Genomic DNA, 15947 nt, shown 5'->3' with positions numbered 1-15947 from the left:
CGTAGGCTGGGGAGAAAAGAACCACAGCAGGGCCGCCTCGGTGGAAGTTTGGAGTATTTATCCCTCTCCACTACATCGCGTTGCACGCGAGGCCGCGTGCTTGCTGCGGTATATTGGGAGGCAAGAGCTGTGGGTCACGCGGCGTGCGGGGCCGTAGTGAAGTAGGCCGGTACACGGGCCGGAGGGTCGGGAGGTGGCGCAGCCTAACGGCACCGGGCTGCTGGACGTGTACGGGCCGCGCTTGCGGCCAGATGGCGAAGGCTGTGATGCGATCCGGGAGGCGGCGAACTTAACGAAGAAGGGGACCAACGCTCTCCAAACTTTGGAATAATCCCCAAACTTGTAGTCGTGCATGAAAGATCGGTGAGGCATGGGGCGACATCGCGGTCATCAACTCCGAGGCCCGAGGAGGAGGTAGGCCGGAGACCTGGTGGTCGCCTCCGTGGCCTTGCCAGATCCAAGCCGCCACAAACGATTGATCAACCACGATCATGAGACGCTAAATCCTGCTTTTTAGCAGTACCGGCAAAAGTACATACCACTACATTGGAGGCCTATATTGACCAACCGTGAGCAAACTAAAGCAAACTCGGAGAGAAACCTTGACGCAGCTGATGCGGGGCAGTCTTCCGCTACCCGAACGCCAGCCTAGATCCAGACCGATGTGACTGTGGCCGCTATGACTGGTGAAGAGCTTATCCTCGGGAGAGGAAGGACATCAGAAGTAAGTTTGGGAGGCAGCAGGTTCAGAACCGACGACTTGAGTAATCATACCAGCATCAACTCCATGCGCATAGCTCGGGGGAAGAGTGACAGAATTATTTTCGGCCGAGTAATATGCCAATCGCAACCCAGCACTAAACGACTGCCCTTTCTATGTCATTGCTGCAATCAAGTGTCTGGGAATTTATTATCTTGCGACTGCCGAGACGGTGCAGACCCCGACCCCCCAGTTCGAGCCCAACGTCCGGAGCCAAAATAAACTCAGCAAAATCCAGGACTTCGCGCCGAGTTGTGAGCGGAAGAAGCTGGGGGGGAACATTGGCGAGTCAAGCCAGACCACACCTAGTCATCGGGCGTGCCAGGACGACTTCCCTTGTAGAGGACAGTCCGCTGCCTGCCGTCCTCTTCCTCGTCTTCTCGACCGAATCTGGTCATGCTGAACTCGGGCACCCGCCTCGAAAGTGGCCGGAGGAGGCCGCTCGGGTTCTGCTTTGCGCGACGCGCCCGCTCCAACTCGCGTTCCTGAGCAGCCAGAGCCCGCTCGTCGTCGTCATCTAGGCAAGTACCTTCAATGCTGAGGTAGCCGTACTCGCCAGCGAGACCAACATCAAAGTTCTTGATACGGAACCGGAGTTTGCCGCTCACTTTCCGCCCGCGTTCATTAACCCAATAGCCGGTTGTGTGAATTTGCTCCACGATCTGGAGTTCCTCGCCGTCAAGCATGTCCTCCGATTCTTGGTCCCGCTGGGCTTTCTCGTCCTGATGAGACGGCGGTGAGTTGTTCAACTGTGCACCCCCTTTGGCCAAGTCGACCCATCGCCAGCCCTTGGGTAGCCGCTTTGCCTCAATACTGGCATTGAACTTGTTCCAACATACCACACCAATATGTCCTTCGCTTTGGAGCTGCAGAACCCCCTCCATCCACTTCCCCCGTGATGGCACAAACACGTGCGCATCAAAAGTTAGCCAAGCAAAGCCTACTGCGTACTCGTCAATTGAGTGCAGCAAAGCGGGTGTTTGGTCGGTGGGCGGATGCCGAATGCTAGCCTTGGCTGGTCTGTCGGAGAGGTTGAGATTTGAGTAGCTGAGGAGAACGCCGCGTAACAGTGGTGAGTAGTGGTTTAGAAGAGGATCCAGGTGTTGCGAAGCGACATTGGTCAGAGGCTTGTCGAATCCGACCGGGAAGAATGGAACATAGAGAGATATGCTTTGAGTGAAAAAAGGGAACTCAGAGTCGGCGACTAGTTCGGCGGCTAGTTCGCGTGCCGGCTGCCCCTCTAATATTGGTGCTGCTTCTGCGATGGAGCTGCCCTTGACACTGTCCTTGTTCTTCCGCTTCTTTTTCTTATGTGCTTCTAGGTCGGACGGAACAGTAGCAACGGCTTCTTCAACTTCGGCCGCTTTTCCCGCTGCCGAGTCCTCCGAGGTCAGCTCCCCTTCCTGAACTCTTTGCTTCTTCGATTTCTTCTCCTTGCGCTTCTTGTCCGGCCTGTTGCTCGCGCTCCCTGGCCCAGGCGCCTCGGTCGCTTCAATCTCCATTGCATCTACCGTAGTCTGCTCGGAATCTTTTGCAGGCTTGCTCGACTTCTTACGCTCTTTTCTCGATCCGCCCCCAACAGGTGACAGCGCTTGAGCGGAGCCATGTCTTTCGTCGTCTGCCTCGTGATCTTTGTGTTTCTTTTTCCTCTTCTCGGACGGCTCGTCGGCCACGGCGCGGGATTGAGCTTGATGTACCGATTGGCCGTCATCGTCGATACGCTCGCTCTTCGTCTTTTTCGATTTTCTGGGGGTCTCTTCAACAAGGACCGCGTCCTCTTCCTCTCGCGCTCGCTTCTTCTTGGCTTCTGATTTTGTTCGCTTGTGTTTCTTCTCCGACTTTTGGCTATTCGGAATGGCCGCAGTCTGCGAGCCTTCAGCGGCAGCTGCAGACATTATGGGCGGCGGATGTGAACCTGTTGAAGAGGACGGTAGCGGAGGTTGCTGTGAGAGTGGTTCCGTCAAAACCTGAAATTCCGGTACCCTGGCACCAAAAAAAATTATCGGCGGCGCCTGCCGCGGGGGTACGGTACCTCACGTTAAACAGCTTTCTGATTAGCGGAAAGACAAGGCGATAACGGCCGCTCATTGGCCAAGTTCCGCCCCACCAGAGCTTCGGGCATTCTGATCAATTGGGAGGACCCAAAACAAACCATCGGAGACGATACTGCTACGGATTGAGCGAGGATGTTATGAAGAGGTACGGCGCTGGAGATTCGGCCGCCCTGCTAAGATGTTTAGCCTCGTGACTTGTTGTCGTCGGAAACGGGTATAGTCGGCCTAGGTCCGCCGAGCCTGTTGGTCGGCGGGTGGAGAAAGTTCGACCCTGCACGTCAACGTCACATGTGTATTGAAGGCAAAAGGCGGTATTGGGATAATCTGGTAGTCCAGTAGTTTTAATCGTGGCTTGCGACATGTCTCCTAAACCTCGGCTAATGGGATGTACTGTATAGGAGTGAGAGCTAAAGCGTGTGAGTGCCTGGACTGCAACTGGAACCATCCGTCCTAGTCTTGGACATCGGCGGGGTCGATCCGGCCGAATGAGGGGCAGCCCGGGGCACATTGGACGTGTACTATACTGTACCGCTGCCCTTCGGAGCGAAGATGAAGCCATGACACGAGCTTCTTCAGTGCGTCTCCAATCTAACCTGTACTTACCAAATTTGTTTCCCGCTCTTGCCAAAGTCAAGGTCGGCCGAACCCCTCCGCAGCTCAACGAAGCACTCCAACTTCATCAGTCGGCCTTGAGCAGCACCACTCATTAGTGAAGCAACAGACCGCGGGACAACTTCCCAAAATCAACAATGACATCCTTCACACCAGCCAAGGTTTTGATCTTTGGCGGCACGGGCACCATCGGCCGATACATCACCACTGCCCTCCTACGTGCCAAGCCTTCGTCCCAGCAGATTGTTCTTTTCACTTCGCCCAAGAGCGCCAAGGAGAAAGCGCCGCAACTGGATAAATGGAAGTCCGAGGGTCTTTCTGTGTTTGTTGGGGACCTCACATCAGAGGCCGACGTTACGGCCGCCTATAGCGGTGTCGACACAGTCATTTCGGCAGTGGGTCGAGGCGGCCTCCAGCATCAACTTAACCTGCTCCGGCTGGCCGAGGCCTCGAAAAGCGTGCAGTGGTTCCTGCCGTCCGAGTTTGGCACCGACATTGAGCACAATGCCGACAAAAGTCCGCATGAGCCCCCGCATCAGCTCAAGCTACAGGTGCGAAAGTACATCCGCGAGAACTTGAAGCGGGTCAAGGTCACGTATGTCGTCACAGGGCCCTACTTTGATATGTGGGTGGATGTCGCTCCCGGTCTTGAGAAGGCCGGCGGGTTTGTTCCTGAGAAGAAGCAAGCATACGTGATCGAAGACGGCAATGGCAAAGTTGGCTTTTGCACAATGCGCGAGTAAGTTCAACCCACACCTATCCCTTAGCTGCTATCCAGATCCCTCCCTTTCCCGGACCGCATAGCTCACCCAACTATCTAGTGTGGGCAAGTTTGTTGCCGCCACTATGAGATTCCCGGAGGAATCTTTCGGCAAAGCTCTCAAAGTGCAGAGCTTCGTTGTGACGCCCAATGAAGTCTTGGCCGAATATGAGAGACAGACGGGGTCCAGGTGGGAAGTCACCAAGACGCCGCTAAGCGAGATCGCCGCGCTTGAGGCCAAGTTGTGGGAGGAAGGAAATCCGCGGGCGACCCTTGTCACGTTGCGCCGGATCTGGGCTGAGGGAGGGACATTGTACGCGCAGAATGACAATGTTGCCATCGGGATGAAGCCGGAGAATCTGGACTCTCTGGAGGCGGCGGTCAAGAGAGCGCTGGCGGGGGGTTACAAGAAAGACACTTTTTAGTGCATTATGTATGCCTGTTTAACCGGGATATGCATCAAACTGCATTATCGTGGCCTTGGCCTAGACCGCCCCGCCGTTCCTTTGACTCCAGCCCCGTTGCTTTCACTGATCGAGACATCCGACTCGCGCCAAACATCCCTCAAACCTGACCGACAACCGGCGTCCCGCCATGTGCATTGATTAGCAGCATCTAGAATTAGCGAATTCAATCGACCATTGCTCGCCATGGTTTCGGCTCTGCGCGATGTTACGGCGTACCTCTTGGTGCTCGTTGGAGTGGCTACGCTTGGCCCACTCCAGTTTGGCTATCACCTTGTGAGGCAGAACCGCTGGCAACCCAATGTGGTCTGACTAACGCGCATCTGCTTCCAGGCCGAGTTAAACGCACCGGAAGATGTCATTACCTGCCAGAAGAAGTCTATCTCGGCCATGGAGAAGCTGATGTCGCTCGGAAATCTGACGGGGACATCCGTTCCACCGGCCGACTGCATACCCATGAGCCGGGCGTCCTTCGCCGCCATTTCTGCCATATTCACTGTCGGAGGCCTTATTGGTGCGCTTGCTGCCGGGCCATTCACGTCAAGCCGTGGACGCCGGCTCTCGATGCAAGCCACGGCTGTATTCTATCTCGTGGGGTCCATCATCGAGACCTTCGCGTCGTCTGTTCCGGTCATGATCGTCGCGCGCTTCTTCACTGGCGTTGGCGCAGGTGCCAGCACAGTTATTGTCCCGCTGTACATCAGCGAGGTGGCACCGCCAACGAAACGTGGCTTCTTCGGCGCATTTACGCAGATTAGTATTAACGTCGGCATCCTCTTCACACAGACCTTGGGGTATTTCCTAAGCCACGACGGCGCCTGGCGGTGGATCTTCGGTTCGGGCGTCATCATTGCAGTCATGCAGGCCTTCGGCTTGCTAATCGTTCCCGAGAGCCCCACCTGGACCGTGAGCGCGAAAGGAGACATTGTGCATGCCCGACGTGCCCTACAGCGGATCCGCGGCAAGCACGTCAATATTGATGAGGAGGTCGAGGCCTGGGGCAGTGGCGGCGGCAAACCGCCCGGCGAGGAAGAAAGATTACTGACGAGAGAAGAGCCACCAGAGGAAGGCGCTTCTGGATCACTGTTACAATCCTCTACGGCCGCCCGGTCTCAGAAGGCACATCTAGGTTTCACGCAGGTTGTCCGTGACCCATTCTACCGGCCAGCAATCATTGCTGTGGTGGGCATCATGTTCGCCCAGCAGCTCTGTGGCATCAACTCCATCATCATGTATTCTGTATCCCTGCTCAAAGACCTCCTTCCTACAAGCTCCGCCCTGTTGACCATCATCATTTCGGTCATCAATCTCGGCACCACGATTGCCGCCTCCCCGCTCCCGGACCGGCTTGGCCGCAAGACATGTATCCTTGCTTCCATTATCGGCCAAGGTTCGAGCTCTCTGGCGCTGGCGCTCTCGATCAGATTTGGCTTGAAGATTCTGTCGGCGATTGCAGTACTCCTCTTTGTTGCTTTCTTTGCGCTAGGTCTCGGTCCTGTCCCATTCATTATGGCCTCGGAGCTTGTCGGTCCTGAAGCCGTTGGGGCAACGCAGTCCTGGGCCCTGGCGGCGAGCTATATTGCCACATTTCTTGTTGCGTACTTGTTCCCCATCGTCAATGAGGCGTTGAACAACGCCCTTGGTGGCGCTGGTTGGGTGTATTTCATCTTTGCTGGGTTTGCGCTGCTCTGGGCTATCTTTGTTACCCGAAACGTCCCTGAAACCCGGGGAAGGAAAGATGTTGACGAGGTATGGGGCCGGACAAGACGGACTGATTGATGTGGTTAGGTTCCGGTCTCAGCGTGATCCCCCCGCGGCAATGGTATACCGTCAGGTTATAACCAAGACAAATTGCCTCTTCCTACAGACGTATCATGCTCCCTCGAACGCTCGCCTATTGCGGATCATTTGCTCTAACAAGCCAATCCCTGCTCTTACGCCGTCCACGACCAGGAGCTGGTTTCCTCGCTCTGTGCCGTACTCCTCCACCGCAACAGACCGGATGATTTGCTCCAGCCCAGCCATACCAGCGCAACCCATTACCACACATTCGACGTTCCCATGGGCAAGAAGCCTTTTAGTCGCCTGTCTCAACTTCTCCCGGATGATGGCGGGGTCAACTCCCCCGTGGAAATCCCCCGCGTTGAGACCGGTTGTCTCGACCCCGGCAAACTTTGCGTTGAGCGCTTGGGGCTCGGCGCCCAAGAAGGTGTTCACCCCCTGGGTTAGGTGATCCTCCCAGAATTTACCGGTCGTCACGATTCCCCATTTTCGCTGCGGAGGCAACAGCGACAGACACGCCAGGATGCTAGCTTCAAAGATTCCTGTCACAGCTAGCTTGCCAGATGTACCCTGTAACTCGGCCAGTTTCCCGACCAGCGGATGGACACTGAAGCAAGCCACCAGCACCGCGTCGTATTGCATGAGAATACCTGTACTCGTCACGTTTCGGTATACGACCTCGGTACTTCTTAACACATCATTGCCGTCGTTGATGCTCGCCGGGCTATCTTGGGGTGCGGTATAAGTGTAAATGTCGGTAGACTGCACGTCAGTGATCGTTAGCGGTAGCCTACATCTAACATGTAATGAGCGGCCCCTCATGCGCCGACAGGCACGAGAATGGGTGACAGCGATCCATTCATCTTGCCCACCCGGCCTTAGCTCTGCATTGGTGTGTATTCCAACTTGAAGCTAACAGCGGGCCTGCTGTTGTGTGATGCGGCGAGGGTTCCGCATCTTTCGGTTTCCGGAGTATGGCGACGGGTCCGTGAAAACATACTTGGGAAATGTCCATGCCCCTGATAGCACCCTCTACTCCCCGGGTCATTGCCGTGGATGAGTTTGGGTTTAGCACTAGGATACTGGCGGTCCGCCTGACGAAATTGGTGGTCATTGTGTCGACCAGGCCTGTGCGGGGAACTTGGAGGAATAGCGAGGAATAGAGAGGAATATCGAGACAGATCCTCACCCCCTGCTTTCTGTATATACCTACTTGTAATCAGTCACTGGTCGCAGAACCTGCCTGTGAGTATGGGTGCGGGGTATCACGTGGGACCTGTGGTCCCTGCCACCCCAGCCACAGCAGTGCTGACGGGGTGGGCTGCTGCCCCCGGTTCCTGACAGCAGCCTCAACCCCACCATCAACGTGCGACTCACCACCTCCTTAGCTGTAGCTTCGCATCGCCGCCCCGAAATCCGTTGCGAACCATTCTGCACGAACCCATTCAAGCTCGGCGACGGGGACACAATCCAGGATGGCGTCTCCTCCTCCCATCGGTAAGACGAAATGCCGATTCCCCGTTTCCCTGTTTCCCGCAGTGACCTCACCGGAGCGAAACAACAGAGCTGACCTCCGCTTCACTCATCCATAGTCCTCGATGGCGGTACCGGCTTTCTCAAAGTCGGCTATGCGGCGCAAAACTTCCCCGAGTTCCAGTACCCGTCCATCGTCGGCCGGCCGATCCTCCGCACCGAAGAAAAGGGCGGCACCGACATGGTGATCAAGGACATCATGTGTGGAGACGAGGCGGCCGCAGCCCGTACTATGCTCCAGATTAGCTACCCCATGGAGAACGGTATCGTTAAGAAGTGGGATGATATGCAGCACCTCTGGGATTACACCTTCTTCGAAAAGATGAAGGTTGACCCGCGCGGCCGCAAGATCCTCTTGACCGAGCCGCCGCTCAACCCCCTAAAAAACCGAGAGCAGATGTGCGAGGTCATGTTTGAGCGCTACGGGTTTGGTGGTGTCTATGTTGCCATCCAGGCCGTTCTTGCGTTGTACGCTCAAGGTGCGAACTCGCGAGCCACAGAGCCTTGGCCAAGGGTACTGGACGAGCACGCTGACATGACACTTTTGTACAGGCCTCAGCTCTGGTGTGGTCGTCGACTCTGGCGACGGTGTGACACACATTGTCCCTGTCTACGAATCCGTCGTTCTGAACCACCTCACACGTCGCCTAGACGTTGCGGGTCGCGATGTTACCAGAAACCTGATTGCGTTGCTGCTCCGCCGAGGCTACGCCCTCAACCGTACCGCCGACTTCGAAACGGTGCGCCAGATCAAGGAGAAGCTGTGTTACGTTTCTTACGACCTGGAACTGGACAAGCGGCTAAGCGAGGACACGACGGTGCTAGTGGAGAGCTACACGCTTCCCGACGGGCGTGTCATTCGCGTCGGATCCGAGCGTTTCGAAGCTCCCGAGTGTCTGTTCCAGCCGCACCTCGTCGACTGCGACCAGCCGGGTATCGCCGAGTTCCTCTTCAACACGATCCAATCCGCAGACGTCGACGTCCGGTCATCCCTCTTCAAGGCCATTGTTTTGTCGGGCGGCAGCAGCATGTACCCTGGCTTGCCGTCACGCTTGGAGAAAGAGATTAAGCAGCTGTGGCTGACGAGGGTGCTAGGAGGGAACCCGGAGCGGCTGAGCAAGTTTAAGGTCAGGATAGAAGATCCGCCACGAAGAAGGCACATGGTCTTCCTAGGTGGCGCGGTACTGGCTAATATCATGGCTGACAACGAGAGTATGTGGATTTCGAAGCAAGAGTGGGAAGAGCAAGGCCCTAGAGTCCTGGAGAAGCTGGGACCGAGATAGACCCAGTTCAGCACAGCAAAGCGTTGTTTTCGAGGGGAATCAAAAGACCTCAGTGATTGTATATCCGTATCGTAACCGTCCAGCCGGTCGTTTCCTGCTTTCTTACATCGCCTCCGAACTTTAGCCCTCAGGAAGGCCAGGTTCGGGGGCGAGTCACCTGGCATAACAGGGTAAGCTGGGCTCTGCACCAAGTACTGTTAACGCATCGGACTCAACCTTTCCCGCCACTTCGGGCCAACCACCTGCCAAGCACTCAGAAGGCGAGTCTCTGGGGTCGGACGCACAAGCCCCACCTACCACATGAATCGTCCTCCTCATCGCCTGAAGGAACTCGGTGATCTCTTCTGCCACTTTCCGCCCGAGCCCGTCCTTTCCGTAAGCGACAAGAACACGGTGATGCTGGCAATTTCGCTAGGTGATTTGTATCCTCCGCAATTGGATCATTTGTGCAGTGGAGCGGATTCTTCGGTGCCCACGCGTCCACGGATCACGGTGGCCTCGCTGGCTCGTCTCATTTGACAATCCCCGACTTCTCCTCCGCCAAGTCTGCTCTGGCCTCCGGGCTGCCCCATGGCACGAGACTAATGAGCCTCACAAACCCGCCGTCAAGCGCGACCGGCCCGGGCTCGGTCTCCGCCGTGAGAACCCAGGCATTGAAGAGAAGTGTGCAGGCCGCCTTCGAAGGTAAGCATGCTCCATTCGCCGTTCCTTTTTTTTTTTTTCCTTCTTTCCCACTTCTCATTCTTGTCTCACCTCGTTTCGTAAACGGGGCTGTGGCTACCCGAGGAGCCCGAGCTTTCTCGCTTGATCTTTACTCGGTCTGCACAGCATCCCCGCGACGTCGTTCTCTTCCTTTTCTGTTTTCCGTGCCCTGCAGCATGCCGTTGTAAGATATTGCTAGCAGCTGTTCGGGCCGTTATGGAGAATCGGCCGGCTCCACCGTCCTCGGCGCAGCGCCACCAGCACACAGCCGCTGGACGCCGAGCCGCTAAGCCGTATGGCATGGATCTCCCCTGGACAGGCTTCGCATCTGGGTTGATGCATCACTATGGCCCTGCTGTTTCCTCTTACCCCTTCACTGGTGGGGTTGGTGCGAGCCCATATCTTGCCATGATTCCAGTCAAACGCCCTAGGGCTGAAGTCAGCTTCCAGCCGATGCCTTGTCAGTCTTTCCATCTGCGGCCAGATTCATGACTGACTTGTCTCCGCAGACCCAGCAGATCGTGGCATCGGGCCCATGAGCTACCAGAGCAAGGTTCGGGTGACAGACAAATACAAGGTCATCGGCTTCATCAGCAGTGGCACTTATGGCCGAGTGTACAAGGCACTCGGCCGCCACGGCCAGGCGGGCGAGTTTGCCATCAAAAAGTTCAAGCCCGACAAAGAGGGTGAGCAGGTCACGTACACGGGCATCTCTCAGTCGGCCGTCCGGGAGATGGCCCTGTGTTCCGAGCTTAATCATACCAACGTGATCAGGCTGATCGAAATCATCCTGGAGGACAAGTGCATCTTCATGGTGTTTGAATATGCCGAGCACGATCTACTCCAGATCATCCATCATCACACACAGCAACCCCGCCATCCCATCCCGCCAACCACCATAAAGAGCATCATGTTTCAGCTGCTCAACGGTTGCCAGTACTTGCACACGAACTGGGTGCTGCACCGGGATCTCAAACCAGCCAACATCATGGTCACCTCAGCCGGGGAGGTCAAGATTGGCGATCTGGGACTGGCCCGTCTATCCTATAAGCCGCTGCACAGCCTCTTCAGTGGCGACAAGGTTGTTGTCACGATATGGTACCGCGCGCCTGAACTCCTCCTGGGGAGCAGGCACTACACACCCGCGATAGATATGTGGGCTGTCGGCTGTATCTTTGCCGAGTTGTTATCCCTCAGGCCGATCTTTAAGGGGGAAGAAGCCAAGATGGACAGCAAGAAGACGGTACCGTTCCAGAGAAATCAGATGCAGAAGATTGTTGACATCATGGGACTGCCAACCAAGGAGCGTTGGCCGCTGTTGACGAGCATGCACGAGTACAGCCAGCTGGCGACATTGCAGCCCCCGATCAACCATAGCCATCACCACCACCACCACAGCCACCACTACCAACGGCAAACTGGCGGCGGGAGCCACCTCGAGAAGTGGTACTACAACACCATCAACCAGCACGTTCCCGGTTCTAGCACCTCGGCGGGGAATCCATCCACCCTGGCGAGCCTCGGAAGCGAGGGGTACAAACTCCTCGCGGGGCTGCTCGAGTACGACCCCGAGAAACGGCTCACGGCGGCCGCGGCGCTGCAACACCCCTTCTTTAGCACCGGGGATGCGGTGAGCGCGAACTGCTTCGAGGGGCTCAAGATGGAGTATCCCCACCGCAGAGTCAGCCAGGACGACAACGATATCAGGACCAGCTCGCTGCCGGGAACTAAGAGGAGCGGCCTGCCTGACGACTCGCTGGTTAGGCCAGGAAAGAGGGTCAAGGAAGGGTAGACAACAATTACGGGGACGAGTTGCACTTCCCACCCCTTTTTGGTTCCATCAGCCAGGGTCATTTCCTTCTATTTGTGGCGTTGGGTTCTTGGGTTCTTGCAACTGTTGTGGGCGTTTCAATATGCATTCTACTTGTGTTCTAGGGCGAGGCTTTAGGATGTAGTTAGCAAGGCGTAGCGGGTAGGCATGTATGCATTCGCACATAGACCAAATGGTCACCGTGGCTAGTAATGTCAGAAGCAGCTACGAGTAGGACTGGAAACCTCTGACTCGGATTTTACTGGATTCCATTTCTCTTCTGACATTCTCAAATTCCGTCGGCCGCTCACGCAGTCGTCGGCCCCCCTTTGTCGCTCTCTTCTGGGTATAGTTTGTGCTCTCCCTCTCTCCCCCTCCCCCCTCCCCCCTCTCCCTCTCTTTCTTTCTCTCATCTCTGAACCAGAAAAGAAGGTATGGGACAGGTAGCCCCAAGATTAAAGAAATAGTAAAAAAGGGTCGTAAATGTAGACGTTAAACACAAAGGGGAGCGGCACAGTGAAGCGCAGATGACAGGAGGGAAAGGAAAAATAAAAACGAAAAATTACGACACGATGCACCCGCCAACTCCCGAGGCCAGGGACGGCGAACAAGTAGAGCGATAGGGTTAGGTGGTTTGCTTCTTGCCCGCCGCGTCGCCGGATTTTCGGAGCAAGAGCCACTCCCCCGCCTTTGATCTCCTACCGGTTGTGTGGTTGTTGCAATGTCGGAGAGTGGGTGGGGCGGGTATGCCACCCATGTGCCTTCGTCCCGAACCCAGTTCCTGATGCGAACGGTGTACGACCGGCGTATTACATTGCTCCTTCCGTTGGACCGCCTGTTGGCCCTCAACCGTGACGTGCTTATTTCCCACCGTACTTGGGCATCTTTTTGATGTTGTCCGACAGCCAGCCGAAGCCCTCGGTCAAGCCCTCGCCATCGGTAGCGATGGCCGGCTGGACGAACCAAGGCCTATCTTTGAGCTTGTGGAGCTCCAGTTTGTCGGTGATTTTCTGGGGGTCCATGGCTGTTCCGGGGAAGGTTAACGGGCGCGACTCGTTGGCTAGGTGAGGAGTAGACTATACGTACCGCCGTCAAGATCTTGCTTGTTTGCAAATACGAGAAGCAGGCAGTCGGACATTTCGAGGTCGTTGAGGATGCGATGCAACTCTGTCCTGGCCTCATCGATCCGAGCGTGATCCGACGAGTCAACGACGAAAACGAGACCCTGAGTGCCTGTCCCGCGGCTGTCAGACCCATCTCAGAGCCACTCTGGACCCAACCCCGCCCCGGAACTTACCGCTATAGTAATGCCTCCACAGCGGGCGGATCTTGTCCTGGCCACCAACATCCCACATGTTGAACTTGATATTCTTGTAGGTGAATGTCTCGACGTTGAAGCCGACCGTAGGGATGGTCGTCATGGTCTGGTTCAGTTTGAGTTTGTACAGAATGGTTGTCTTGCCAGCGGCATCGAGTCCCAGCATCAGAATGCGCACTTCCTTTGAGCCAAAGAGCTTGCCGAAAAGGCTCGAGATGGACAGCGCAGCGCCCATTTTGGTCGATGGCCGGTTGTCCTCTGTGTTCCGTAAATTTATGACGCTTAGTGATTTGTTGCGATGGCTCGTTCGGTGAGGCAGGTCACACGAGGATGGGATGCGCTTGAGCTCCGAGGGCTGCGAGGGTAGAATATGACCTTTCCTGGTTTGAAGGCACGTAATTATGGTAACGGAAATTCCGGTTGTGCCGAGGACAGGGACCTGATCGGGGTAACTTTGTTCGCTGTTGCGGCGATGTGATCGATCGTGTTTGCTGAAGGACAAGCGCTAGAAAAGGATGGATATCCGTTCTGGCATAGGACAAACGGGTCAGCGCCGCCACGACAATGAGGTGTCTGCCACGGAAATGAGGCGGAACCCGGGCATAATCCACGAGTGGATCTCGACAAGACCGGGTCTAAGTACTGTACCTTCGATGAGCGTATGTGAGCAATGATCTAACAGCGCTAGGCGGCTAAGCAAACGCATGCAAACGCATCAGCAATCGCAGGCTCGAAGAGAGACAATGGCGGCGACCAGGTTGCACATCTGATGTCTCGGAAGGCTGCGTGTTGTTTAACGTGGAGCCGCGTTCTGTCCCTGACAGGGAAGTGCCGCCTGCATTGTTCGAAACCTGGAGCTTCAAGAACCCTGGAGCCAAAATTTATTACCCCTGAACTTCTGGGCCAATGGCGGCGCTGAGCCAGGCAGAGGAGGCGCGTGCGCTTCCTCGGCTGCAACCCAAGCTGTGGATCCCAAGTTGCCAGCTGACGGTGAGGTCAAAGAGCGCCGGCACCTCGTGCGCTCGTCTATGGAGACTCAGAGTCACTGAACGCCGAGAAAGCTAAAGACGCAGAGGCGATGACAAACATGCCATGGTGTGGAGAGCTGCTAAGGACTTATAATTACGAAAACGCTAAACTTCAGTTCCTGTACTCGACCACAAATCGCCTGTCGACAAGCTGGAGAGTCACGCTGTTTTCCTCACCCTCAAACCGCAGACTGACCTTTCCTGTGGCGGCATCGGTCCCCATCACCTCGGCCTTGTAGAATGTGGTACTATCCGGATACAGGGCCAGCACAGTTCTGCCTCGTTCGAGTTCGGGCAGCTCGACGTCAGCTGCCGGGATGGGAATCATGCTGCTGGCACTGGTGCGATACTCAACACGCTGGTCCGGGGGCAGGTCGGGGTCGGCATCTTGCACCTTGTACCGCCGTGACTTGCCCTCGCCCAAGACTTGCTGCACACGACCAAGCATCCACTCTGTGCTCTCGGTATTAGCCGTCGGTTTGGGCTTGAAGACCACGTCCTGGCCCTTGAAGAATGAAATCTTTGCTCGCTGGGCGGCTGTCGCGGACCCAATCCCGCCTAGCTCGGGCGGCACGCTGTCGGCCTTTCCCGGAGTGTCACGATCTCCGCCGCGCGGCGGAACGCTGTCACGGTTTGCTGAACGGTCGCTGCCAGCACCAGCGCTACCTCCCAGCTTGCGTCCTACCGGCGACGGAACAGGCGACTCACCGCCACCGTCAAAATCGTACACCAATCCTAGATCGCGGTCGCGGTCTTTTTCCCTTTCCTTCTCTCGCTCCTTCTCGCGCGCGCTAGCACCACGAACCGACGACGCCCTGGCTGAGCCCGCTAGCAATCCGCCAGGCCGTTCGCGGCCTGACAGGCCCGACGCACCGGCAGCTTGTGCCTCTGATTCTTCCCTAGATTTCACCAGCGCCCTGAGGACCGTGACGTGTTCAATGAGTGCGTCAATCTGCTGCTTGGATAGGTCGGCGCCCTTCACACCGCCCCGCAGCATACTGTCAAGTTTTTGTTCTTCAGCCGCGATGTCAATGTTGCCCTTATTCTTGGCGATGTAGCTGTCCTGCGCCACGATGGCCCGGAGTGAATCGTTGCTGCTGTTGATGCCGTCGATCATGGTCCGAATGTCGTCTTTGATCTGGCCCCACAGATGCGCCTCCTCCCCTTGCGTGCTGCCGCTGTTGCGGTTGGGGCCGCGAGCATTGCGATTGCGCGAAGACATGTCGGACGTGGTGCGCAACTTCGAGCACGAGTTTTGCCGGGTGTGACTAGGGAATGTCGTTCTCTGCTTGGTGGGCTGGGAACTATCCTGATGCCCTCGATCCGTAGGTCTGGGCTGCCTCGATCAGGCTGGCATTTGCATAACAGCCGCTGCTAGCTCGTGTGCCTGGTCCACCGAGTTGCCGTGGGAGTCTATTTAGGAACGTTTGCAGCGGGCCGTCACGAAAGGAAGTACCTGCTAGTCTTGGATCAGTGGACGCCATGACTACGTCAATACGGGTAGGCATGGAAACCTTGGCTGAGCGGCTGCGGCAGCACTTCCCTAATCAACCTTTATCTGCTCCGACGGGAGGCAGTCAGCCAATCCAGGACTATTAAAGTAATCCGAGGTTGCCGCGCCGCGGGACCGCGGTATGTGCAATCAATCTGAAATAGGCCTCGTTAACTCGATGCAAACGGGGGCTTCGGTCGGCGGACCTCATGCCTCGCGACGGTGTTAAGAGTGATGAGCCGGCGAAGCGCCGGCAGAATCAAGGGCGGTCAAAACAACCGGCAACCTAGGGTGGAGCCTGTCTTGCACCGCGGGGTAGCCGTGCGCCTGGAAGAGCGAATCACTGTGT

At 56.4% G+C, this 15947-nt stretch overlaps 8 protein-coding genes across 8 annotated transcripts; 4 read left to right on the top strand and 4 right to left on the bottom strand.

The window, feature by feature from the left end:
- Positions 1 to 1065: 1065 nt before the first annotated feature.
- On the bottom strand, positions 1066 to 2655 carry MFIFM68171_05498 (DNA-directed RNA polymerase subunit; the record flags this gene model as incomplete). Its single annotated transcript, XM_071060918.1, has 1 exon — positions 1066 to 2655. The coding sequence occupies one exon, from the start codon at positions 2653 to 2655 to the stop codon at positions 1066 to 1068; it is 1590 nt and encodes a 529-aa protein (XP_070917019.1).
- Positions 2656 to 3563: 908 nt separating this feature from the next.
- Positions 3564 to 4611, top strand: MFIFM68171_05497 (Isoflavone reductase family protein; the record flags this gene model as incomplete). The annotated part of the gene is made up of 2 exons (XM_071060917.1): positions 3564 to 4165; positions 4248 to 4611. The coding sequence occupies 2 exons, from the start codon at positions 3564 to 3566 to the stop codon at positions 4609 to 4611; spliced, it is 966 nt and encodes a 321-aa protein (XP_070917018.1).
- A 225-nt stretch (positions 4612 to 4836) lies between these two features.
- HGT20 (Bifunctional purine biosynthesis protein PurH) lies at positions 4837 to 6429 on the top strand (the record flags this gene model as incomplete). Its single annotated transcript, XM_071060916.1, has 2 exons — positions 4837 to 4926; positions 4984 to 6429. 2 exons carry the CDS (start codon positions 4837 to 4839, stop codon positions 6427 to 6429), a joined length of 1536 nt encoding a protein of 511 aa, XP_070917017.1.
- A 93-nt stretch (positions 6430 to 6522) lies between these two features.
- Positions 6523 to 7546, bottom strand: DCG1 (the record flags this gene model as incomplete). Its single annotated transcript, XM_071060915.1, has 2 exons — positions 6523 to 7194; positions 7433 to 7546. The coding sequence occupies 2 exons, from the start codon at positions 7544 to 7546 to the stop codon at positions 6523 to 6525; spliced, it is 786 nt and encodes a 261-aa protein (XP_070917016.1).
- Positions 7547 to 7907: 361 nt separating this feature from the next.
- Positions 7908 to 9248, top strand: ARP2_1 (Actin-related protein 2; the record flags this gene model as incomplete). The annotated part of the gene is made up of 3 exons (XM_071060914.1): positions 7908 to 7929; positions 8025 to 8444; positions 8518 to 9248. The coding sequence occupies 3 exons, from the start codon at positions 7908 to 7910 to the stop codon at positions 9246 to 9248; spliced, it is 1173 nt and encodes a 390-aa protein (XP_070917015.1).
- Positions 9249 to 9832: 584 nt separating this feature from the next.
- Positions 9833 to 11742, top strand: SSN3 (cyclin-dependent protein kinase; the record flags this gene model as incomplete). The annotated part of the gene is made up of 3 exons (XM_071060913.1): positions 9833 to 9932; positions 10150 to 10410; positions 10460 to 11742. 3 exons carry the CDS (start codon positions 9833 to 9835, stop codon positions 11740 to 11742), a joined length of 1644 nt encoding a protein of 547 aa, XP_070917014.1.
- Positions 11743 to 12620: 878 nt separating this feature from the next.
- Positions 12621 to 13313, bottom strand: ARF6 (ADP-ribosylation factor, Arf Arf6; the record flags this gene model as incomplete). Its single annotated transcript, XM_071060912.1, has 3 exons — positions 12621 to 12784; positions 12847 to 12993; positions 13058 to 13313. The coding sequence occupies 3 exons, from the start codon at positions 13311 to 13313 to the stop codon at positions 12621 to 12623; spliced, it is 567 nt and encodes a 188-aa protein (XP_070917013.1).
- Positions 13314 to 14218: 905 nt separating this feature from the next.
- On the bottom strand, positions 14219 to 15328 carry MFIFM68171_05491 (SGF29 C-terminal domain-containing protein; the record flags this gene model as incomplete). The annotated part of the gene is made up of 1 exon (XM_071060911.1): positions 14219 to 15328. The coding sequence occupies one exon, from the start codon at positions 15326 to 15328 to the stop codon at positions 14219 to 14221; it is 1110 nt and encodes a 369-aa protein (XP_070917012.1).
- Between the last annotated feature and the right edge of the window lie 619 nt (positions 15329 to 15947).

The sequence above is a fragment of the Madurella fahalii genome (genome assembly GCF_045866475.1).
Source record: "Madurella fahalii IFM 68171 DNA, scaffold_2, whole genome shotgun sequence".
In the NCBI taxonomy this organism is placed as follows: Eukaryota; Fungi; Ascomycota; class Sordariomycetes; order Sordariales; genus Madurella; species Madurella fahalii.
This window is presented reverse-complemented; position numbering and strand designations above follow the sequence as displayed.